At 42.4% G+C, this 25,482-nt stretch overlaps 2 protein-coding genes and 1 long non-coding RNA gene across 11 annotated transcripts in view; 1 reads left to right on the top strand and 2 right to left on the bottom strand.

Annotated features, from left to right (window-relative positions):
- Positions 1–2,062, bottom strand: part of hadh (hydroxyacyl-CoA dehydrogenase) — a 35,211-nt gene extending 33,149 nt beyond the window's left edge. Inside the window, exon 1 of the mRNA XM_048529248.2 lies at positions 1,838–2,062. Coding sequence (XP_048385205.1) covers positions 1,838–1,948 — 111 coding nt within the window. The 5' untranslated portion in view covers positions 1,949–2,062. The remainder of the gene's footprint in view (positions 1–1,837) is intronic.
- LOC125451722 (uncharacterized) lies at positions 1,611–24,657 on the top strand. The gene is made up of 3 exons (XR_007247361.2): positions 1,611–1,995; positions 3,582–3,640; positions 21,273–24,657. It is a non-coding gene; the product is annotated as an uncharacterized LOC125451722 (long non-coding RNA).
- Positions 20,248–25,482, bottom strand: part of sgms2a (sphingomyelin synthase 2a) — a 73,229-nt gene continuing 67,994 nt past the window's right edge. For all 9 annotated transcript variants that reach the window (XM_059651789.1, XM_048529165.2, XM_059651712.1 and 6 more), the window contains 2 exons: positions 23,663–23,829; positions 20,248–21,500 (listed from right to left, as the gene is read on the bottom strand). In XM_059651789.1, coding sequence (XP_059507772.1) covers positions 21,321–21,500; positions 23,663–23,829 — 347 coding nt within the window. In that variant the 3' untranslated portion in view covers positions 20,248–21,320. The remainder of the gene's footprint in view (positions 21,501–23,662; positions 23,830–25,482) is intronic.

The raw sequence follows: 25,482 nt of genomic DNA, 5'->3' as shown, positions 1-25,482 counted from the left end.
TAGTTTCATGGGTCACAACAGAGTCATTGAGGTTTACAGCACAGAAGAAGGCTCTTCAGCCTATCAAGTCCATGCTGACCAAAAATAACTACCTAACTATTCTAAGAAGAAGTAAGAACTGCCAATGCTGGAGACAGAGTATCACAGTCTCGAGCTGGAGGAACACAGCAGGCCAGGCAGCATCAGAAGAGCAGGAAAGTTTTCATTTCAGTTCGGGATCCTTCATCCAGATCCAAAACGTTAACTTTCCTGCTCCTCAGATACTGCCTAGCCTGCTATATTCCACCTAGCTATTTCTAATCCCATTTTCCAGCACTTTTGGAATGACAAGTGAACATCTAAATATTTCTGAAATGAGGCCTAGTACATCATCATTAAACCCTTACCTTAAGTCTAGGCCCCCAATTATTGATCCCTCCAGGGAGTGGGAAAGTTCCTTCCTGTCCAATTTTATATGTCTCAATCATGTCCCATCTCAATCTCCTCTGAGCGGAGGGAAACAACCCCATTCTGACCAATCTCTCTCTTCATAACTGAAACTCTGCACTCTCTAAAGTGCAATCATATCCCTCATAATGCATTTCCAGTGTCACCTCCCTGCTCTTGAACTCTATGAGTCCCCTAATAAAGTCAGAAGTCACAGGACACAGAGTTGTAGCCCAACCGGCTTGGTTAAAATCAGAAGCTTTCAGAGCACTGCTCCTTTGTCACGTGAAGTGTAACTGTGGAACTCACATCACCTGATGAAGAAGCAGTGCTCCGAAAGTTTGTGATTTTAAATAAACCAGTCGACTATCACCTGGTGTCATGTGATTTCTGATTCTTTTTCTCGTGGATGCCAGTGTCAGAAACAGACCTGTAGTCATTCTGTTCATAGAGCTGACCCTAGTGGGGCCCAGCACGTGCCAATGTCATCTCACAGGTGAGAAGATCATGAGTTCATGTGACTTGAGCACACACACTCCAAGGATTGTGAGCACACTTTTGGAGGTGCTGTCTCTCAGGCATGACGTTAATACAATCCTTGTCTGCTCTCTCAGGTGTACGTACAAGATCTTAAAGAGATGGGGCGCCCTCCTGGTATGCTGTGACAGAAACTGGACCTGTTAACTGACACCAGCACCTCCACATCATGGCATCCTCTAATAAAGGCAAACATCTCATTTGCGCTCTGAACCATTTAGCCACCTGTCCCTTTATGTAAAGGGACCTATGTGTGTGCACCAACCAAGGTCTCTTTGATCCTCAGGGTGTCTCTCAGGGTGCGATCATTCATCAGGTATTCCCTCGCCTTTTATGTCCAGCCCAAGTGCATCACGGGGTCCATATCCACAGCTGGGATGTCAAGTGAGCATCACTTGCTGGGCCTGCATTTATTTGCCTGCCCATAAAGAGATGCCTTTGGGAACGTGGTGGTAAGCAGCCTTCTCAAAACACCCAATCCCTGGCGTCAGCCCTTCGCTAGTTGTTGTTGTAGGGGTCAAGGCTGCTCCGTTGGAAGGTCGCCCGCACATGCCGTTGACATTCAAATTTCAAACCCCGCCCCCCAGCACCTGTTGGCCAACCGACCACCTGAGGTGGGGGTGGGGCTCGCGCAGGCGCACCCGCACCCGATCTGATAGGGGGGCGGGTCTAGTCCGGGGTGATGACCTCTCACCCAGATTCCGAGCCCGGGGTGGGGGGTGCGGAATCTCGTGAACCTCTTCCCGGACCCATCAAAAAACCGCCTTTCACCTGTACCGAATAAACAGCGAATTGCTGAAGCTCGGCTAGTCTGGTGGTCCGCCTGCGGAGACCGACATCGACAAAGAGAGTTAACGTCTGTGAGTCCACGGACCTGTGCGATGCCAGCGCCCATGAGGCCGCCGCCGATCACTGTTATGTGTTTGATGGCCGCGCTCTGGGAGGAGGACATGGAGCGGAGAAACTGGTGGCTGACGAACGCCATGATTTGCCCGCTGATTGGAGTTGCGGCTGCCGCTTGTCAGTGAGGAGGTCAGGCTGAATTGTCTGTTGTTGACCCGGGAGGCGAGGCATCGTCTCCTGTCAATCCTTGTCTCGGGGGCGGGGTCCAGTCGCCTCTTCAATGCCTTCCTGGCGAGGCTCCGCCTCCTGTCAGTCATTGTACGGCGGCGGTGTGATAAGGTGTGGAGTTGGATGAACACTGCAGCATCAGAGGAGCAGGAAGGCTGGCTTTTCGGGTCGACACCCTTCTTCAGAAATTCCTGCTCTGCTGCTGCTTGGCCTGCTGTGTTTATCCAGCTCTACACCCTGTTATCGTTAATCATTGTACGAAGGCGGAGTTCTGTCTCGGTCAGTGACTCTGGTGGGGGGGGCGGGGTTGCTCATCCTGTCAATCATTGAGCTGAGGCGGAGTCATGTCTCTGGTGAATCACTATTCAGAGGCGGGACTGCGCCTGTGCCAATCACTGTCGAGGGTGGGTCTCCCACAGTTTATCATTGAGAAAATGACGCCATGTGCCAAAAATGCGCATTAATATAACATTTTTTTTAGTACAATAAAACGTTTCAAGACAATTAACATATATATTTAAATAATAATAATGTTTTGACGTCAGGGTCAGAAATCGCACAACACCCAGGTTACAGACCAACTAGTTTATTTGAAAACACATGTTCTCGGAGCCTCAGTCCTTTTCAGAGGCAGCGTCAAAACACAATTCATATTTTGACGCCAAGCCTTTGAATGAGAAATCATGAAACAGGAACATAAGTTTTCACCAAGAAGTATGTTTTTGTTTATTTTTGTTTTTTCTGGAACAGAGATTTGGTGAGGACTGAGAACTTAGTTTCTAGTCGGTTGAAATAATGAGTGGCAACATTGTGACATCTAAATCGGAAGGGTGCAGAGAACTTGTCTGTTTGCAAGTGAAGCTACACAGATAGAAAGCATGAGACAAAAACAGAAATTGCTGGAAATACACAGTTGGTCTGGCAACATCTGTAGGGAGAAAGCAAAATTAATGTTTCCACCCAGGCAGTCGTCTTCAGAACTATTAGCAGCTAGAAAAAAAAACTGGCATTTATACAGAGGGTGATGTGGTGGGGATGTGGGTGGAGAGAGGTGAGAAACTAGTTGGAGTTGAAGATGAAGATAGCGCCGAGAGAGAGAGAGATGTGAAAGTGGTAGTTAAACAAGGAGATAATGAATAGCAGGCCAGGAAATAAGCAAACTTGAATAAGTGATAATAAGAGCTAAATGTGAGAAGATGGGTTAGCTTTGCTACATGCAACCCATATAATATGATAATGTGCCTAGAAGTGCAGTGATAATAGTAAAAGCAACCCATAAGAAGACCACGTTTGGATTGTGTAGAATATATGGAGAAAGTAATCAGGTTGTAAAGTTATTGAGTTCTGAGGAAGGGTCACTGGACCTGAAATGTTAACTGTTTTCTCCTCCACAGATGCTGCCGGACCTGCTGAGCTTTTCCAGCAATTTTGTTTTTGTAAAAGTTATCGAACTTGATGTTGAGCCCTGGAGCTCGCAGTGTTCCCAAGCAGAAAATGAAGTGTGAACACTGTTGCTGAATAAAGCTTTTTCGTCTTACGCTCAACAGAACAATTCACAAGAAATACAGAAGTAAAGGGCAACATTGAGGAAATGGCTGATTGGCCGGTAAGTAGACTGTGGTAGAGATGTTGTCATGGAGAATGCACCAGTTAATGACAATAACTAGTTAACTGTGAAGCTTTGTATACATTTTAAACATGACAATTTTGACCTTGCCCTGCAAAATGAACCAGAAAATAGCTGCTTACTATTCTGCTGCATTGAAATAGGTGCAGTATGTGTACGTGTTCTTCCTGCCTGAAAAGTACAGGGCCCTGTGTATTAATGTTTGCAGCCCCCAGTACTCAAGTTGGCCTCACCTCTTGTTCACCTGATGATCCTAATTTTAATTGCCATCATCATAATTGCTCACACATTCAGGATTATTTAGCAAATGTTGTCTACCTGTGGAATCACCACTCGTGTTGGATACCACATTGTGAGATTTATAAGCATTGCCTGGTCAGGTGCAGTCAATACATCGCTTATAGTGAACATAAGAACCATGAAACAAAGTAGGCCATCTGGCCCTTTAACCCTGCTTCGCCATTCAATGAGATCATGGTTGAACTTCTCATGGCCTCAGTTCCACTTACCTACCTTCTTGCCATAAGCCTTAATTCCTTTACTGTTCAAAAAATTATCTACCTTAACTTTAACTTTAAAAACGTTCAATGAGGGAGCCTCAACTACATCACTGGGCAGTGAATTCCATAGATTCTCAACCCTTTGGGTGAAGAAGTTCCTCCTCAGTTCAGTCCTAAATCTGCTCCTCCTAATTTTGAGACTATGCCCTCTTGTTCTAGTTTCACCTACCAGTGGAAACATCCTCCCTGCTTGTATCTTATTTATTGCCTTCATAATTTCGTACATACATACAATCTGCTAGTCTTCGAACAGAAGATATATGACCTATCTAGCATCACACTGATACTGAAATTCATATACCATTTGTGCGATAGGCAGAACGTATGTTTAGTTTGGCAGCATCCTATTTATCAGTGAACACCACTTGTGTTGCTGGTGAGTAGTGATAGCATGAGACAGCCAGTTTCACTTATTGCCCAAATGTATGAAATATCTTCCCCCTCCCTGGGGTAATCTGAGATAGACCAGGCATTTTACAGGCTCAGATAATTGAGATCCATTCCTAATTTTTGAGTAATTATATAGTAACAATTGATCTGAACAGTGCAGTCATTATCCTGCAGGATAACTTTGATTTCCCTTTGCTTTGGTATTTTCTGCAAATTGCCCTGATTGTTAAGGACTTGAATTGTTGTTTATTCTTGAAAAGTAGTCAACTTTTTAAAAATATAAAATGTCTGTATTGAAGTCTACAGCAGAGAAGAAGGCCATTCATCCCTTTGAGCTTCTTCTAGGTCTTTCCTAAAACCAAAACTAATCTCACTAGCTTCACACTTTCCCTAACACCTTACTTTTTTTTTTCAAATATTAATTCAGTTTTCTCCAGAGTACAATACGTTTTTCCTCGACCATTATCTTTACTTGTCTCAATTGTTTCTCATTCTTGTCACCCTGGTGAGTCTACATATACTATGATCTTAATATCCTTTCTATGATAGAATGACCAAAATTGTTTCCTGTGTTCCAACTGTGGCCAAATCCATGCTCTTTAATCACTCAAGTACAACCTATCTGATTGATCTGTATATTTGATATGAAATGTGTAAAGTGTAGCTCTAACCTGGAAACGTAAAGGTAGTGAGGCACCTCAGAGTATCATACAATGCATTGAAAGAAATTGAACTGTATTGTACTTCATAGAATGTCAAAAGGTTACATTTGAATGGTTGTCATGAAATTGGAGCTGGGGAGCATCAGTTCAGCCATGGCCTCATTGAATGGTGGTGTAGACATGATGGTCCAAATGGCCTACTTCTGCTGCTATATCTCATGATCTTATAATGGTCTTATGGAGACACAGGATTTTAAAAAAAAAACATGGTTTGACTTGTAGAAAAATGTATTTTCAGTCATAATTTGAATTGTGCAGCCCTTTACAAAATGTAAAGGTTAATTTTAAGAAGATCGTGAGAAGCCAAATTTGATTGCACTTGTAGCCAACTTGGACTCAGCGAAGTCCCACAAAACTGTGATCAGTTAAAATTTGGTGTTTATTGAGAGAGAAGTCAAGATAAGTTGAGAGGAATCCTCACCTGCACCCTGAAAAGTGTGGAAGGTATTTTCTATGCTTTTGTTAATGTGGATAAAGCATTCTTTAAACCTTCACGTGAAGAACAGCATCTCCGCTGCACTGAAGTATCCATCTAGGTTACATGCCGCGCACTTGAACGGAATCTGAGCCCTTGATCTTTGTCTCGGAGAAGCAAAAGTAAACCAATACAGGGGATAAATTGCTGTAGTCTGGCCTCTTTAAAACCAGGTTTTCGTTTTTATTTTATCTTCTCTCGCGCTGTCTCTCTTCCACCCCCCTGCAATCTTCATATATTTACTTCTGTTTTATTCTTCTTCTTTCACCAACAGGGCAACTTCCTTTGTATCAGTAATTGCTGTTTTTCTCCATAGGATGACTGTGTATCTTTCTCTCCTGTTTTTATCATCTTTGGAACAAAACCCAAAGAAATGAGTGGAAGTTTTCCCATGAGTAAACTGTAAAGCGTTTACGTGAAATAATTGTATCTAGTGTCTTTGCTATAGGAAAGATTTTAAGTTTGAAAGAGTTCAGAAAAAAATTTACAAGGATGTTTCCAGGGTTGGAGGGTTTGATCTGTAGGAAGAGGTTGAATAGGCTGGGGCTATTTTCCCTGGAGCATCGGAGGCTGAGGGGTGACCTTACAGAGGTTTATAAAATCATGATGGGCATGGATAAGGTGAATGACCAAGGTCTTTTTCCCAAATGGGGTTCTCCAAAACTAGAGAGCACAAGTTTGTTTTAAAAGGGACCTGAAGGGAAACTTTTTCATAGAGGGTGGTACATGTATGGAATGAGCTACCAGGGGAGGTGATGGAGGTTGGTACAATTACAACACTTAAAAGGCATCTGTTTGAGTACATGTATAGGAGGGGTTTAGGGGATATGGGCCAAATGCTGGAAAATGGGACTAGGTTACTTTAGGATATCTGGTTGGCATGGACAAGTTGGACCAAAGGGTCTGTTTCTGTGCTGTATGACTATGGCTCTATAACTTTTATTAACACTTCAACCATAATCGGTACTCTCACCTAAACAGATCATAAAGCTACTCAGAGACAAGAAATGTCACAGTAGTTAAAAACCATTTGTTCAGGGATAGTATGAGGTTGTTTTACTTCGTATAATTTGCAAAAACAATAATTTTGCCGATAGTTTGAAATAAAATGGTGCAAATGTTCTTTAGTCCATCAATGACATGCCACACAAAGTCAAATCTCTCCAAATGCCTATACTAACCTCAACTATTGAAATTGAGATCTTATGGGATTGAAAACATATAAGTGAGGAACAGGCAGTTGAGTACTCCATGGAAAAAGATCCCTGGCTGACTGAATTCAGAAAACATCAGCCATGGAAAGCAGCTAATTAAGTTTGACTGGATTATAGAAAGGTCCCAGGCTATTAGAGTGGGAAATAGAGAAAGTGGAATTTTGAAGACCTGCTTTTCAGGTGATAAGATAGCTATTTCATAGAGGAGGTATAACCTTAGTGTGTTCTTTCTCTTTCTGTGACTATGCTCTAAATGTCCTTCCAAATTCCATTGGCACTGAATGTCTTTCTGCCGTATCGGTAACAATAGTGTTGAGATTTCTTCCTTCACTTTTTAACGAATACAAAGAGAGTTGAAGGAGACCTGGCCTGACAGATATTTTCCTAAATAACCTGTTCAGAAATATTAGTGCACACTCTGGAGCAGGTAGGACTTGAATCCTGGCTCAGAGGTGAGGACGCTACCACTGCATTCACAAGAACCCCTCCTGGCCTGACAGCTGCTGAGATGATGTTTAGAACTAAAACATAGCAAATAACAGCAGAAGTAGGCCATTTGACCCTTCAAGACCTCTTCATTATTCAATATAATCATGGTTAATCATTGAGCTAACCTTATTGCTGTTCCCACTTTCCTTCTATACCATTTTATCCCTTTTAACCTCAGAACTTTTCCTTCTTTCTTGAAATCATTCAATGTTTTGGCCTCAACTGCTTTCTGTGGCAGAGGATTCTACAGGCTCATCACTCTCTGGGTTTTTAAAAAAAAAATACTCTTATCATAAATGGCCCATGACATCTCCTTTGGCTGTGACCCCTTGTTGTGAACACTGAGTTGAGGGCTTTTTTTAATGTCAAAGGGTTATTAGCCTATGGCATCCTCTAGGGGCATTGAGTGTATCAAGAATGAATAGTTTTATTGTCATGTGTATTTTATTGTGAGGAAAAGCAGTAAAATATAGTGAAAAGCTTTTTCATTGTCACTATGATCTGGTGCCAATTTGAATAGTTTAAAGAATGTGAAGAAGGGGGAAAAGGAGCTTGATGAACGTAGAGCGGTGGACATTATCTATATGGACTTCAGAAAGGTGTTCAACAAGCCTCCTCGTGGTAAACCAGTTAGCAAAGTCAGATCATATGGAATACAGGGAGAACTCGCCGTTTGGATACAGATCTGGCTTGAGGGTAGGAGACAGGTTGGTGATGGTGGAGAATTGTTTTTTGTTCTGGAGGTCTATGACCAGTGTTGTGCTGCAAGGATCAGTGCTGGGTCCACTGTTTTTTTTGTCATGTGTATAAATGATTTGGATGACAATATAGTGGGAATGGTTAGTAAACTTGCAGATGACACCAAAATTGGAGGTGTAGAGGACAGCGAAGATTACCTCAGAACAATGGGGCCTTGATCAGATGGGCTGAGGAGTAGCAGATGGAGTTTAATTTAGGTAAATGTGAAGTGTTGCATTTTGGTAAGGCAAATCAAAGCAGGACTTATACAGTTAATGGTAGGGTCCTGGGTAGTGTTGCCAAACAAAAAGACCTTGGGGTGCAGGTTCATAAGGTGGAGTCACTGGTAGACAGGGTAGTGAAGAAGACGTTTCGTATGCTTGCCTTCATTGGTCAGTGCACAGGAGGTCATGTGGCTGTATGGGACATTGGTTAGGCCACTTTTGCAATACTATATTCAATTTTGGTCGCCCTGCTATAGGAAAGACTTGTTAAACTTGAAAGGGTGCAGATGAAGTTTACAAAGATGTTGGGTTTGGAGGGCTGAACTATGGGGAAAGACTGAATAAGCTAGAGCAATTTTCTTCTGCAGTGTTGGAGGATGAGGGGTCACCTTTTTAGAGGTTTATAAAAATCATGAGCGTCATGGTTAGGGTAAATAGCTAAGGTCTTTTTCCCAGGGTGGGGTGTCCAAAACCATGTTTAAAGTGAGAGGGGAATGTTTAAAAGTGAGCTTAGAGGCAACCTCTTCACGCAGAGAGTGCTGCGTGTTTGGATTGAGCTGCTGGAGGAAGTGGTGGAGGCTGGTACAGTTGCAACATTTAAAAGGCATCTGGATGGGTGTATGAAAAGGAAGGGTTTACAGGGATATGGGCCAAATGCTGGAGAATGGACTCGATTTATTTAGGATATTTGGTCGGCATGGACAAGTTGGCCTGAAGTGTGTTTCCTTGAATAACTCTGGACGCTAAAGGAAAGAAAGGACGATCTAGCTTAACCAGGTCCATCAGTTGTGAGCCAGCTCATCACCAATGACGCTTGTGCTGCCATCCCTCCTTCACCGTCTCGCAGCTGTCTACACCAGACCCACCCAACATTGCTGTTGGCGCTCTTCAGGCACCATCTTGCATCATTGGGCCGATTGTACTCTGCCCAAAACGTCAGCCTTCCTGCTCCTCTGCTGCTTGGCCTGCTGTGTTCATCCAGCTCTACATCTTGTTATCTCATGTGATTTCAGCTTTTGTTAAACTGTTTAGGTTTCACTAGTTAATTGCAGCCAGTAGGTGGCATTGTATAACAGCAACAGTGCCGTAAAAACACTATTTAGTGATAGTAGGAACTGCCAATGCTGGAGAATCTGAGATCACCACAAGGTGTGGAGCTGGGTGAAAACAGCAGGTTGAGCAGGAAATTTGACGTTTTGGGTCTGGACCCTTCTTCAGAAATGGGGGAGGAAAAGGGGTTTCTGAAATAAATAGGGAGGTGGAGGCGGATGGAAAATGAATAAAGGAGCGGATAGGTGGAGAGGGAAGACCAATCCCCACACTAACTCCACACCTTTACTGGCTCCATCCCCACCTCCTTGACCCGTCTCCTCTCCACCTATCCGCTCCTTTTTTCTATCCATTTTCCATCCTCCTGGCCCTGTTTATTTCAGAATCCCAATCCCCTTACCCTCCCCCATTTCTGAAGAAGGATCTAGACCCGAAACGTCAGCTTTCCTGCTCCTCTGCTGCCTGGCCAGCTGTGTTCATCCAGATCTACACCTTTGTTATCTCAATAAAAATACTATGTCCTTATTTCAGGATTTCACAGAATAATCTGATAGTATGCTGTCTTTACTTCACAAATTAGATTTAACATACCCATTGCCTAGAATGGGACATTAACCTACAATATTCATACTTGGAGGAAGTTTGGGTTTGGGCAAACGCTTTCCTATTGAAAGGAAGAGACATTTCTGAACTTTGTGCTGAGGATGGAAAGGATAGTATTTCCCCTTGACCCCATTTGATTTGTATTCTTGTGTTTTACATCATTCTGTCAGTTTCAATGCTGTCAGTGTAACCAGCCTTTCATGGACTGTACTACAATGAATTTCTGATTGCCCAACACCTCCCTGTTGCAAATGGCAAAAAATGAAGCTGATTATCAGTGGTATAAACAGGAAGATGGTAACACCATTCACCACATCTCCCCAGGCTGTAAGAAGTTTCTTATTTGTTTGAATATGGATTAAAACTGGGTTAATAACCAATGGTCCTGCTGTTACACTCAATTTACTAGCTTGCACTTTATGTTGGTGTTCTCATGGTGTCTGTAATGGATGGAAGCTAGAACTAAATTTAAAAATATAATGAAAGAGGAATAAATGAGGATGTAGGAACTTGTTGTGTTTCTAACACAAATGTAGCAAACACTGAGGGCTAGAACATAACTAAAGCTGCAGCTACTCGTGTGAGGGCACGATGTGTCACAGCCACCTGTTGGGGAGCAGTGGTTGTATCCCTCCCCTCTGCTGGTCCAGGTCCAGGTTCAAGTTCCACCTGTCCTAGTGGTGTGTCGTAACATGTCTGAACAAGTTGATTAGAATAACCGCTAAACGCTCTGGCAATGATTGATGATAATGTAAGTAAAGAGTTCTTTATTGAAGCATTCTAGGAGAGCCTTTCATTCCCTGTACCTGCTACCTGCTAATGAATCTTGCTCCAAGTACTATTCCACGTGCTAACTTGCATCACTTCCTGTAATATTTAAACCCAACTATTATTCAGCAGTATATTAATGTGTGTTATAAGAAACATTCTTAAGTCATATCACAATGTAGCTATCAACCCCGGGAGTTCCTGTACCACCACTATGTCAAGGGTTGCATTATAATCCAAATATATCTGTTCGCCTGTTGATATGAGTGCTGTGGTTGGTGGGAGGGGTTGTTGGTTGTGGAAGCCAGGATTGATGCAGATTTGAAACTTATAGCATCATTACAGAGGCAGTTGCCTTTGGAGAGCAAAACAATAACACTTAGAAATGAATGTACTGGTTGCATGTTTTGAAATATTCAAGGCAAGTTGAACCACCGTCTTGTGCCAAATTCACTGTTTTGCTTTCCTTCTGGATGATGAGCAGAAAATGAGAGCGTCAGAAAAAGACATAAGTGAAGTGACTGACTGCAACCACCCTGTGACCAGGGTTCTGTGTTTGAAAAATAGGGTACCACTCATTTAAGACAGAGATAGGAAGGAATTCATTCTTCGAGGGTTGAGAGTTTATGGAACTCTCTTCCTCAAAAGGCAGTGGAAACATTGAATATTTTTAAGGCAGAGGTAGTTAGATTCTTGATAAGCATGGGGGTGAAAGATATCAGGGCTAAGCTGGAATGATGTGTAATTAGATCAGCTATGATCTTTCTGAACTACAGAACAGTACAAGGGACCAAGTGCCCTCATCCTGCTCCTGATTCGTTTGTATATAAATTTTGATGACCACCACCGCCTGTGAACTCTGATGTTTTAAGCTGATTAATAGAAAGATTTGAGGGGCTATGAGAAGGTTTTTTTCACCCAGAGGATGATGGGTGGCTGGAATTCTCTGCCCAGTATGGTGTTGAAGTGGAAACACATTTTAAAAGGAACCTGCTCCTGCACCTGAAATACTGTAACCTACAAACCACATGCTGTTAAGTGAGATTGGAATGTGTGGCCAGTTCGTTCAGCTGGTGCAGACATGATGGGCTGAATGGCTTCTTTCCAATTGCCTATAGCTGTAGCTTTTTCTATGGTTCTGTTTGTTCCAATTATCTTTTGAGGGAATTCTATCCAGCTTGGATTTGGTAAATACATTATGCATGGCAGATATAGGAAATTATTTTGAGTTTGCGAGTGTGATGGCTGAAGGATGTTCACTATATTAATGAAATGAGTTGAAAGCTTGGCTCTGCTGATTAATTTATAAAATGCAACTAATAACACTTATGAGCACATTACATGATCCTTTTATCCCAATCTCCCCAATTCAACTGATGGCCAAGTCCTCATGCCTCGTTCAGATTCTCCAGTCCATCCTTGACTGGACTACCATGCCACATGACTGCTCCTGCTCCATCTTCCCTCAAAGGGGACAGTTAGTGCAGTTGACTTCCTGAAAGCACCGATAGGAAGGTCTAAGATCTATGGCCCATTGAGCTTACTTTTGTATTCAGCCATGATCTTACTGAATAATTATGTTAATACCATGCTCCTACTCTCCACAGGATTTCACATAAAAGAATGTCAGAATTCTGGCCATCACTCACCAAATCATATCTCAATGTTAAAGGATGACAAACACCAGTATAGAAGGAATCTAGGAAAGTAATATGGAGAGCTGCAATTTTTTTTAGTGACAAAAATATTATAACTTCTCTATATTGCAATTCAATTTTGGACACGTGATGAGTAGTGTTCCTACCTCTGGCCTAGAAGAGGTAGGTTTAAATCCCACCTCCCCGGATATGTATCACAACATGCCCATACAGGTTGACTAAAAGTGCTATAATTATAACACTTGTTTCTGATATTGGAAAGAATGGTCCTGTTAGGTTTGGACTTGTTGCACTACTTAAAGTTGTGTTGCACCTTTCAATGTTGTAAAATATCTCGAGGTTCTTCGCAAGAACAATATCAAAGCAAATTTGACACCGAGCCAAGTGAGTAGATTTTCAGGTGATGAGCAAAAGATTGATTTTAAGGAGGTGTATTTAAGGTTTATCTTAAAACAGGAAAGAATGGTTGAGAGATTTGGGGAATGCAGGTGAATCCTGAGGTGCCAGTGAGCTGAGCACAGGCGTCAATGGAGGGCTGGGATGCTGAAGAGCCAGAATTGAAAGAGCACAGGTTGTCTCGGTTACTCACCTGAAACCCTCACTTTCTGCTTAAAGTCATGAATTAATTAATTTAATTAAATCTCTAGCATTCAAAGTCATTGAAAATTTTATACGATTATATTGTGCAATATTAGTGAGTTTTGAGAAGATTTGTAGCTCAGGTTGAGTTTCTGGATGAGGGTTTGCTCGCTGAGCTGGAAGGTTTGACATCACCAACCCAAGGAAACCTAAACAGAAAGTGGGACATAACATCAGCACTTCACCGGAGGCTCACTGTTACCTAGAATGGTGACGAAACATCTGAAAACTAACCTTCCAGCTCAGTGAGCAAATTCACATCCATTGTGTATTATTATAGTAATAGTAATAAACTTTACCAAAATCTTGTCATTTGTGTACCTGTGGTTGGTTTAGGTGAACGTGAGTATTTATAAAAGCTGAGGGAACAAGACCTATGCACACTGGCACCCTAGTAAATGTTTGTTTAGTTATTGCATCCAAAATGTTCACAATTCACAACTGGGGTACAAAATGCCTATGTACAACTAAGATAGATAATAAAATGTGAGGCTGGATGAACACAGCAGGCCAAGTAGCATCTCAGGAGCACAAAAGCTGACGTTTCGGGCCTAGACCCTTCATCGGAGAGGGAACTGGAATAAATAGGGAGAGAGGGGGAGGTGGACCAAAGAAGGAGAGTAAAGAAGATAGGTGGAGAGAGTATAGGTGGGGAGGTAGGTAGGGGATAGGTCAGTCCAGGGAAGACGGACAGGTCAAGGAGGTGGGATGAGGTTAGTAGGTAGCTGGGAGTGCGGCTTGGGGTGGGAGGAAGGGATGGGTGAGAGGAAGAACCGGTTAGGGAGGCAGAGACAGGTTGGACTGGTTTTGGGATGCAGTGGGTGGGGTGGGGGGAGAAGAGCTGGGTTGGTTATGTGGTGCAGTGGGGGGAGGGGACAAACTGGGCTGGTTTAGGGATGCAGTAGGGGAAGGGGAGATTTTGAAACTGGTGAAGTCTACATTGATACCATATGGCCGCAGGGTTCCCAGGCGGAATATGAGTTGCTGTTCTTGCAACCTTCGGGTGGCATCATTGTGGCAGTGCAGGAGACCCATGATGGACATGTCATCTAAAGAATGGGAGGGGTAGTGGAAATGGCTTGCGACTGGGAGGTGCAGTTGTTTGTTGCAAACTGAGCGGAGGTGTTCTGCAAAGCAGTCCCCACGCCTCCGCTTGGTTTCCCCAATGTAGAGGAAGCCGCACCGGGTACAGTGGATGCAGTATACCACATTGGTAGATGTGCAGGTGAACCTCTGCTTAATGTGGAATGTCATCTTGGGGCCTGGGATAGGGGTGAGGGAGGAGGTGTGGGGACAAGTGTAGCATTTCCTGCGGTTGCAGGGGAAGGTGCCGGGTGTGGTGGGGTTGGAGGGCAGTGTGGAGCGAACAAGGGAGTCACGGAGAGAGTGGTCTCTCCGGAAAGCAGACAGGGGAGGGGATGGAAAAATGTCTTGGGTGGTGGGGTCGGATTGTAAATGGCGGAAGTGTCGGATGATGATGCATTGTATCCGGAGGTTGGTAGGGTGGTGTGAGAGAACGAGGGGAATCCTCTTAGGGCGGTTGTGGTGGGGGCGGGGTGTGAGGGATGTGTTGTGGGAAATACGGGAGACGTGGTCAAGGGCGTTCTCGATCACTGTGGGGGGAAAGTTGTGGTCCTTAAAGAACTTGGACATCTGGGATGTGCGGGAGTGGAATGTCTTATTGTGGGAGCAGATGCGGCGGAGGCGGAGGAATTGGGAATAGGGGATGGAATTTTTGCAGGAGGGTGGGTGGGAGGAGGTGTATTCTAGGTAGCTGTGGGAGTTGGTGGGCTTGAAATGGACATCAGTTACAAGCTGGTTGCCTGAGATGGAGACTGAGAGGTCCAGGAAGGTGAGGGATGTGCTGGAGATGGCCCAGGTGAACTGAAGGTTGGGGTGGAAGGTGTTGGTGAAGTGGATGAACTGTTCGAGCTCCTCTGGGGAGCAAGAGGCGGCGCCGATACAGTCATCAATCCACCAGAGGAAGAGGTGGGGTTTGGGGCCTGTGTAGGTGCGGAAGAGGGACTGTTCCATGTAGCCTACAAAGAGGCAGGCATAGCTGGGGTCCATGCGGGTGCCCATGGCCACCCCCTTAGTCTGTACATCTTGTCTTTCCAATAAATACCACACTCAATTAGTCCTCACACCCGAATATCAGTCATCTATTTGCCAAATATAACAAACATACCAGGCCCTATGAAGGTTGGTCTGAATTTTACTGGCTAATGCTTGACTTTTTAGAGAAATGGAGAGGAGGGCAACAGATTCTTGTGATGAATTAACAGTAGCAGAAATGATGGTAATCGGATTTATTTTGGGCTTGATGGTATCTACTTTGAAACATGTGTTGCAACTGAACAGGTGTGGCAATTTAACAGATGTGGCTTCAATTGGTGATAATGGGAACTGCAGATGCTAGAGAATCCAAGATAATAAAACGTGAGGCTGGATGAACATAGCAGGCCCAGCAGCATCTCAGGAGCACAAAAGCTGACGTTTCAGGGATGGGGATGGGGTGAGGGTTCTGGAATAAATAGGGAGAGAGGGGGAGGCAGACCGAAGATGGAGAGAAAAGAAGATAAGTAGGGAGGGGATAGGTCAGTCCGGGGAAGACGGACAGGTCAAGGTGGTGGGATGAGGTTAGTAGGTAGGAGATGGAGGTGTGGCTTGGAGTGGAAGGGATGGGTGAGAGGAAGAACAGGGTAGGGAGGCGGAGACAGGTTGGACTGGTTTTGGGATGCAGTGGGTGGAGTGGGGGATGCGCATCCCCAAAACCAGCCCAGTTCGTCCCACTGCACCACACAACCAGCCCAGCTCTTCCCCTCCACCCACTGCATCCCAAAACCAGTCCAACCTGTCTCTGCCTCCCTAACCTGTTCTTCCTCTCACCCATCCCTTCCTCCCACCCCAAGCCGCACCTCCATCTCCTACCTACTAACCTCATCCCACCTCCTTGACCTGTCTGTCTTCCCTGGACTGACCTATCCCCCTCCCTACCTCTCCACCTATACGCTCCCTCTCCACCTCTCTCCATCTTTGGTCCGCCTCTTCTACCCCCCCCCCCCCCCCCCCCCCCATTTATTCCAGAACCCTCACCCCATCCCCCTCTCTGAAGGGTCTAGGCACGAAATCTCAGCTTTTGTGCTCCTGAGATGCTGCTGGGCCTGCTGTGTTCATCCAGCCTCCCGTTTTATTATCTTGGCTTCAACTGGTGACTTCTTATGTATTGTCTTCCATTTTAAATTATTACCATCATAAACCAAAAAGTGAACATTCACGAGCAACCCTGACTATGCAGTCCTGGGGAGGGGGAATTCCCTGTGTTTTGCTGATGTAATGCCAGCAGAACAGACAAGTTAGTCATTAAACTCTTTAAATCTCTATGTAAAAGAGCCTTGGAGATGCACTGTGACCATGACCTCTCCTGTTATGCAATAGGACTCTGCTGGAAGGTTGGAACTAAACATGAAGCTGAGATCCACACTCAGATCTAAGCAAATTTTGTTAATAAACATTGCTTAAAAGACCAACTTGAGCTTGTATGGAGACAGAAGAGCCCATTAGAAAACAGTAGTGTCCAAAATTTAAATTTTCTAGTTATGAAGGCTGATTCAATCAGCAAATGAGATGCTTTCACTAATTATGTGCTACATGGCCAACATGCCCTCATATGTACAAATATTTTCTCAGCTTTATTCATGCTGATTATACTAAAGGTGGTGATATAGTCAGTACTTATTGAAAGCCATACCAATTTCTGTGACTCCAGAATAATGTAGAAATTCAGACCTCTAACACTAAAGGTGGTCAGCACAAATTCTTTATGTATGTGGAGAGACGAGACATAAGCAATGCTGCAAATTACCAAGGCCTGTACCCTCTGCAGACTAAGTGACAAATAATCATCTTAAACTCAGTAAGCCTCCTTACTTGGCACAAGGATTTGTTGAATAAAGTAAGTATTTTTTAAAAACTGCATACATTTTCCCCCTTTTAAGGGCTAGTTCCCCAGTTAATTAGTTCATTTTAAAGTTAATTTTTTTTGCAAGAGAATAAGACTGAGTGGGTGAGAGTCTAGAGTTATGTACTTGTAAACTTTCACTTTAAAATCCAAACTGATGATCAGGAATTTCAAATTCCAGGCTCCAAATTAGATTGTTTTCAAATTTAAACATTTTTTAGTAGCAGTCTGAGCAACATCTGTAGCTAGACAAATCTAAAAGTAGAGATTGGAGATCGTATCAGAGATAATGGGAACTGCAGATGCTGGAGATTCAAGATAATAAGATGTGAGGCTGGATGAACACAGGCCAAGCAGCATCTCGGGAGCACAAAAGCTGACTATCGGTGGGGTCTCCAGCCGTGTCCTCATGGTCAATGGCGGCGGGTGCATGGTGGGGGAGGGGCAGGGACAGAGTCGGGATTTGGGAGGCGCCGGAATCATCTTGTGAGATGCTGCTTGGCCTGTGTTCATCCAGCCTCACATCTTATTATCTATAAAAGTAGAGATTACCTCTTTCTCTAAGCATGGCATCTTAGTTTCCACCAACATGCAAAAGATGTGGGCAAGAGCCCTAACCCCTGTTTTAGGGAACCACCAACTGAGGACAACATTCACAGCTAGGAAACTCAGGCAGAGTCAGTGGTGTGACCCAATTTTCAGTTGGGCACAGTAGGACTGTACTCAATGGATTGGACAAAGGTTGAGTTTCTAGCAAGTGATATTCCAGTAAGAAATGCACTAACACTAATTGTATGGGTGAAAAGATAAATCACCTTTTTGGGGAAAGAAATTGAGTGGACATGCAACTGTGCCCCAACATAACATCGATACCTTCTGAACAGACAGGAGAAAAAAAAAGCAAGAGTTCTTGGCCACTCACTCTGGGTAGTACAATCATGGTTGGCACTTTACCCAAGTGTTGACATCTTTTTATCAAAGCTGGACAAATAGATCCATTCAGCAGACAATGAAATTCTTGCCTATAGGCAGCTTCTGGAGGTTAGTTTGTGCCAAATTTGCCCACCAACATTAATGAACATGAATTAAAACAGCCCACAAACATTAATGAATATCCCAAACAAAATTAACTCATGACTCCATTATTAAACCACAGAACTTTAAGCATTTGATCCACAGATTGGAAAGAGTAGCGTGGGGGTGTGTGACTGGACTGAACTGATCTTGGCTACGTTGCAGCCAAAGGAAAATAGCCTGGCAACTCCCATTGATAAGAGGCAGTGTGGAGATGTTTGTTTACACACACCCCTGCCCAAACCAAGTTAAACCACTCATTGAGACTGACTCTTACTGGATTTTGGTTGCTGGTCAAAGATTGACAGAGGAGCAGAGAAAACTGAATTCACAAGAGTTAAGATTCAGTTTAGTTCATGGAATGCAGTCCATACTATCCAACATTTTTTTAAAACAAATTTTATTTTAATTGCACACAATTACATTTTGTATGACAAACCGTGATTATAGAAACAAGTGTATGACATGAGAAATACAAGGCAAGAGATTATTTAAAATATAAAATCAGCATTCTTATAATAAAAATACAAATGATTGTATCCTGTAGCAAACTCTTGATTTGGAAACATTTTGTTTGTAGGTAGGGGTGATGGCAAAGTACAACCTTCAAGGGACTCAAATCAAGTCTTAATTAAGCCAAAATTACCCACACACCTTTGAAATTGAAAATATTTGACTCAATCGTTTGATTCTAAAAAGGGAGTAGGCTTGTACTGCTGTGTCTGACTTTTAAACCTGCACTGGGTGGGAATGGGGACACAGGAAGGCAAGAGGTGCTGGTTAGTCGAGCATTTATAGTGCGTTTCTATATGTTGCAGGAGTACGATGAGTAGCCAATGGACACTTTGATATTGTTACAGCTAAATTGCACAGAGGGATATCCTATGTATATGCCAATTTTTAAAACTACTATCCAGAGGTTCAATTCAAAGTTGGCAATTACCAAACGTGTCCAATTATCCCCTTTTTATAACAGAGCAACTCAAGACAAATGAAATGAATAGAACTTAGCATCTATGGAGCTAAGTTCAGAGAAGTCCTAAAAAGTGTGAAATTTCCATACAAAGTCACCAGAAGAACTGTAACAGGCAGAATTGGAAAGGTTATTATCAACTGTTGCTTGAACAACTAGGCCACATCCTTGCAACAGGGCAGTGGTATGTGTGCAGCTTCCAGAGAGCAAGAGATAGCCATGAAAGGGGCTCATTCACTTTTATGCTGTAACATTGTTTACCTGCAATACCAGCTCCGCTTTTATGTGCGGAGTTTTAGTATTGTCTTAATCTTTATGCAGAGAGCCAGACAGATGGGCTGTACAGAGTAACAGTTTGGGCAGAGACCCAAATGCATTCCCTTGAAGCCACAGCTACTCCTACTCCAGTACCAGGCACAAAACCCATTCAACTCCTCGTTCAAAAATGTGGTCCCATTCCTTTTCCTGAAGTCAATTGTTCTATGCTTATATATAGATTTAAGCAATCATGACTAAAGAGATTTTATATGGCAACGCCTAGGATATATAAATTCCTTCATGAATGACTGCCATAACTAAGTAGCAAGCTGATTCAAAATAAAAAAAGGTGCTACACTGATGCAGTGCATGCATAATATTGATCTTTAGAATGCATCATCTGTTCTGTTATTGGAGACACAATAATTATACATCACTACACTTCACACTGGCTAGTGTTTTGGGTTAAAAAAAAAGTCCAGCAATTTACATTTTTAGCAAACAAAACTAAATTTGACTGGTGACAGGAAAACAATGAGAAATAAACATGTAAAGTCTAAGTTGATTGGGGGTCTTCACAGACAATAGATAAATTCCACAACTGCACTCAATGCAACTGCTGTCAGGATTTACCTCTTAGGTTGCATATTGCCATCAAAACATTGATCCACAAGAATACAGCTTTAAATCATTGCAAAAATTTTTTTGAAAAATTGAATGTGAACTTTAAACTATCCCCTGTTGCACATTGAATCCCCTCTCTCTTTCCTCCCCCCCCCCCCCCCCCCATCCTCTGGTTTTATTGCTGAGTGCTAGTTTGGAAATTCATTCTAGTGATAACTTTCTAGTTACATGCATACTTTCCACGTGCATGTGCAGTCAGCAAGTGGGGAGGAACCAAGAGACCCCAGGAGGGCTTTGCAATCCATTCTGGTGTTGGTTTTACCCAGTGTTCACCAGCACAGAGTTTTACATACCAGGAGTCTCTGCATCACCATTGGGAATGCTGACTTCCTCCTAGCTCAGTAGCATTGTTACCAAGTGTGGAGTCTCAACTGCTGGGATCATGAAGCATAATGAATGTCTAAACAGGAGACATCAGCATTACATCTTCTGTGCACTTGCACCCAACCATCAGGGGTTTGGGGGAAGACTGAGTATCTTTTATGTGGAAACTTAAACTCCCAAAACCCTTCCTCAATCAATTTTAGACAGACTTTCAGAATGAAACAAATATAGAATGGTGTGCCCAGGAACACCTTTTTGGTCAATTTCTGTTGGCTTGTGCTATATGTTCTCATTGCCGAATCCTGGGTTTTTGCAGAGAAAAGACTTAAGGACACTAGTTTTTGAAATTCCAAATTCACAGTTGTAGCTATATCTGAATGAATGTGCAAAAATAATACATTGCATAGATTTATTAGAATACACTCAGCCAGACTGTTAGTCCTCTGGTCTTTCAATACTTCCAATCCTGCCTTCAATTGAAATGTTCAAACATGGTAGAACTACTCTTCCAAAGAATATGATTGTACATCTTTATTTAGATCACAAGTGAGGCTTAAATCTGAAACCTTCTCTTGATTTAGCTGACACTTCAGGAATGTCAAGTAATTGCACTATAGCCAGACTTGCATTTAAAATGTAGGTTGTAGTCCGTAAAAACAGTTACTTGGGCCTGCAAATCATTGGTTCCCCACCATCCTAGATTCTTTAGGCTTACATTCAAGTTGGCATTTAGAAAAGTGCACAATTTGTTTATTAGTTGGAAGTGAATGTAAACCTTAAGATATATATTTCTGTTCCTTCTGATAGGATGCTGCACGGGAAAGACTGAGGATCACTGGGGCTCGTGCCGTCTTCTCACAACTTTTGAGTCCGAGAATATCTCCAACACGATGACTTCAGACAGTTTGGAAGCCAAGAAAGTGGCCACACGTAGGAGCAGGGAACTGAAGCATGAACATTCTTCTCAAAGAACAGGAACACCTGGAACCACCAGGCCTGGGAGAATTGATTAGTCTGAGAGGGGGTTTTCAATGTCTATTGAGGAAAAATGAGAATTTATATTAAAAAGTCTTACACTATGCTTACTTGCTCAAACACAAACAGTACAATGGTCCAGAGATTTGGAACCTAATAGAAAACTACCTAAAATCAGGGTTATGTCACCCAACATGAGTACTCTGTACAGCTAAATCTAAAAGACAATGCTCACAAAATGAATATCTGCTGATATTTCATAATATAGAAAAACAGGATCACCAAAATTTTAAGGATTTGACTGGAGGGATATCACAAGCATGTTCTCCCTGACTGGAAAGTCTAGAATTTAGGGGTCAGACATTTAGGAACAGGATGAGGAGCAATTACTATTATCATTAAGTATACAGTTGGGACTGTGCTGTCCCTTTGAGTGGATCAGTTGACTCACAGTGGGAGCTTTGATTCAGTCTAGGTTTGACTGTGAAGCTATAAAGATGTGGAATAAATAATTCTGCTTCAAGTGCTACCAGCATCTCATTGTCTATTTATACAGTATAAATAGATCTCAACATAACTACCCCATCCCTGAATAAGTTTTAAAAATTCTTTCATGCAATAAAACATTCCAAGGGGATCTTAAAATGTTGTCAATCTTCAGGAAGGAGAAATTATGTCTGACAAATTTGTTAGTATTCCTTGAGGTAACAAACAGGATAACAAAGTAATATTTTTGGATTTCCATAAAGGTATTCAATAAAGTACAGTACATTTGGCTAAATAACAAGAGAGGAACCCATGGTGTTAGGGGTATATTAACATGGATAGAGAATTGGCCAAATGATAGGAGACCGAGAGGTGGGATGAGGGAAACATTTTCAGGACGGCAACTTGTAACTAGTGGAGGGCCACAGAGCTCAGTGCTGGGGGCCACAGTTAGTTAACAATGTACATTGACAACTTGAATGAGGAAATTGATTGTGCTATTGCCAAGTTTGTAGTTGACAAAAAGTAGGAATATAAGTAAGTGAGGATGACAAAGTTTACAGGAAGGATATTGGCAAGTTAAGTAATTGGAGAAAAAAAGTTACAGATGGAAATGATGTGGAAAAATTTAAGGTTCTGGACTTTGACTGATGAGTAGAGGATCCAATTATTATTGAAACAGAGAAAGACTGCAGAAAGGGATGCAATATTTTGTGATGCATGAACAAAAAGGGTAATAGGGAAGGTAAATGGAGTAGTGGGTTTTATTTCAAAAAGAGTACTTTAATTCCTGCTACCAAGCATGAGCAGTTAGGCATGTACAGGCAGCACCCACACTTTCTCCATCTTTGGTGTATTGGTCTTCCCAAACAGCACATTGCGGTTCTGATTTATGCCTGTTCTATCCTGTCCTCCACTCCGAGTGTGGACAACCTCACTCAATCTCTCGCTCATCACCTCTTCCCCCTCCCCCATTTGACCTTTGTCCAGTGCTTGCTGCCTCTTGTTTGGCATTTCTTTCCTGGTGCTCATAAGACCAAAGTTTCACCTAAAAAAGGTTAGATAAAGAGCAAAACACCACATTTCCATTTAAATGTAAAAGCAGCAACCAGTCTGATCCCATTAGGTCAGAAAAATATGTTATTTTCATAGATGTTTCAAGAAACAGCTCTGACAGAAAAATCTCGTAAGGCCTTGCAACAACTGATACTCTGACTTAACTATACCATTGATCGAAACAGGCAGTTTTTTTTTGTAAGGAGGCAGCACAGTAAGTGTTTGCAGTTTTTCTGGCTGAGTCTGGTCTGCATTATCACCGGCAGTGACCCGAGAAAGGCAGGGAAGAGTAAGTCACTAAATGCAACTATTTAGCCACACCCACAAGGCCAGAATTGGTGTCATGTAGAGGTCTTAGGATATGAGCTATATAAAGCTGGAACAGATCATTGTGATGGGAGAGGCAAGGCCAGAGACAGATAGGAATTAAGTTTAAATTGAACATCTTTGAAGTTTGTTAATCTGTTAAATTCTCTATCCTAGGCAGTTGAACATTAAAGAGAACCAATCCTTACGGAAATAGTATAGGACAGTGGATTTGAGATAGAAAATCAGGTACAATCTTATTGAGTGACAGAAGGCTGAGTGGCCTACTCCATTACTGTTTCTTTTGAGATTGGATGGTCTCATATGAAAGGTGGTTAATGGGTTTTCCTCTCCATGCACAATGAAAAACTCACCGGAATGTTGGCCATTGTGTGGTACCACCAGAAAAGCCTTGTTGTAATGTAATAGGCCACTAAAACATCCACACTGTAATGTTCATGGGCTATGAGGATACACACAATGCCACCTGCACTGAGTAGCCAGCAGACCCAAGGATACCACCAAAACTGTCGCGGTGAATCTGTGGACAATAAACCCAAGGATATTAAATCCTGCTGTAAAATTTAACAGTTTCAACTTTAATGTCTAGTTGGTTACCTGTCCCCGCTGGATTTTGCATCGTAAATTTACTAACCTGATTTCCATTCCAGTGTCATTTAGCAGTTGAGGTGAAGCAGGTACCATCCACTCTGCTCAATTACCAAATAGGCAACAAAAGGTCAAAAATGTACCTCACAGTATCTATGTTAGACATTTCATAATGATAATTATCAAATTAAATGCATGCTGTCTTCATTGTAATAAAATTTAATTCTGCACAAACTTATCTGCAGCACTGGCTTCTCAGGTCATGGAAAGCAATTATGACCTAATCTGCCTCTTAGAAAACAAAAGGATATCATGAAAAAGCTGGTTTTACAGCCAACTGATGTTACTCTTATGGTTAATTGTACAGAAAATAAGTTAAACTTGGATATAAAAGGTGTTCAACCTCATCCTGTATGTTTTCTGCTGGTAAGTTGGGATAAAATGAATCCCTTTTATGTCAATGTTATCCCATCATATTTTCTATAAATATAACTGAAATTGACACCGACTATATAAATTATACAGTAAAGAAATTCAGACCATACTCTTCCTATCAACAGTGCCACTATTGTAACTACAGCATGATAACTGTACATTTTAACATTAAACCTTGGAACACAGGAATTTATAATGGATGCAAAATTAAGACCAGAACAGTCAATTTTGTGAAAGTGGACTGATTAACATCTGCAGATCTTGTGTCAGTTATTAACTGGATTTTGTAGATTATACATGAGAGAGAGACCATTCAGCTCAACCAATTTACACCAATGTTTATGCTCTACAAGAGCTTTTTTCCCCCCAAATTAGAGTAAGCCTCGATTCCCTTCCCCATCTTGTGCGGCTTTCCATCAACTGCATCGATCATATTTTCTTCAACCATTCCCTACGGTAGGCAGTTCCATGTTCTCATTACGCATGGCATAAAAATGTCTGTAAATTCCTTATTGGATTTCCCGGTGACTATCTGACAATGACAAACCTCTAGCTATGTTTTCTCCTCTATCTAATCTCCATATCAAAGCCTTTCATAATTTAAACAGCTTTGATTAATCCACCTCAATCTTCTCTTCCCAAGAGTGTATCTCAGAATTGTTAACATGCAGCAGGTGGTTATTCAGCTGATTGTGTTTATACTGGGTGTCTGAGCATCAGTACCAATCACTTGCCTTTTTACAGTAACCCTGCACATTTGTTTCTATTTAACTAAAGTATCCATGCCCTCTTGAATGCCTCAATTGAACCTGCCCACCACATCTCCAGACAGTGCATTCCCAACTGTGGGCTGCTGTTTGAAAGAGGTTTTTCTCATCTTTCATTTGCTTCTGTTGCAAAACACAATAAAACTAATCAGAGACTGAGACTGTCCATCCTTTCCTGACACAGTGTTTTCAGGGCATTTCTGAGATCATCCTTGTAAATCTTTCCTGTACCCTATCTTGCTCTGACCACTCTTCAGCTAAACATATTTCACCTTGCAATGCCTTTGTTTTGCGTCACAAAGTCTCAAAATCCCTGAAGATCAAGTCTGACTCTCAATCTGGCACTGAGTTGGAGGTTCCCCAAGGCACGTGAGGTAGTGGTT

The sequence above is a fragment of the Stegostoma tigrinum genome, chromosome 1, assembly GCF_030684315.1.
Source record: "Stegostoma tigrinum isolate sSteTig4 chromosome 1, sSteTig4.hap1, whole genome shotgun sequence".
Lineage (NCBI taxonomy): Eukaryota > Metazoa > Chordata > Chondrichthyes > Orectolobiformes > Stegostomatidae > Stegostoma > Stegostoma tigrinum.
This window is presented reverse-complemented; position numbering and strand designations above follow the sequence as displayed.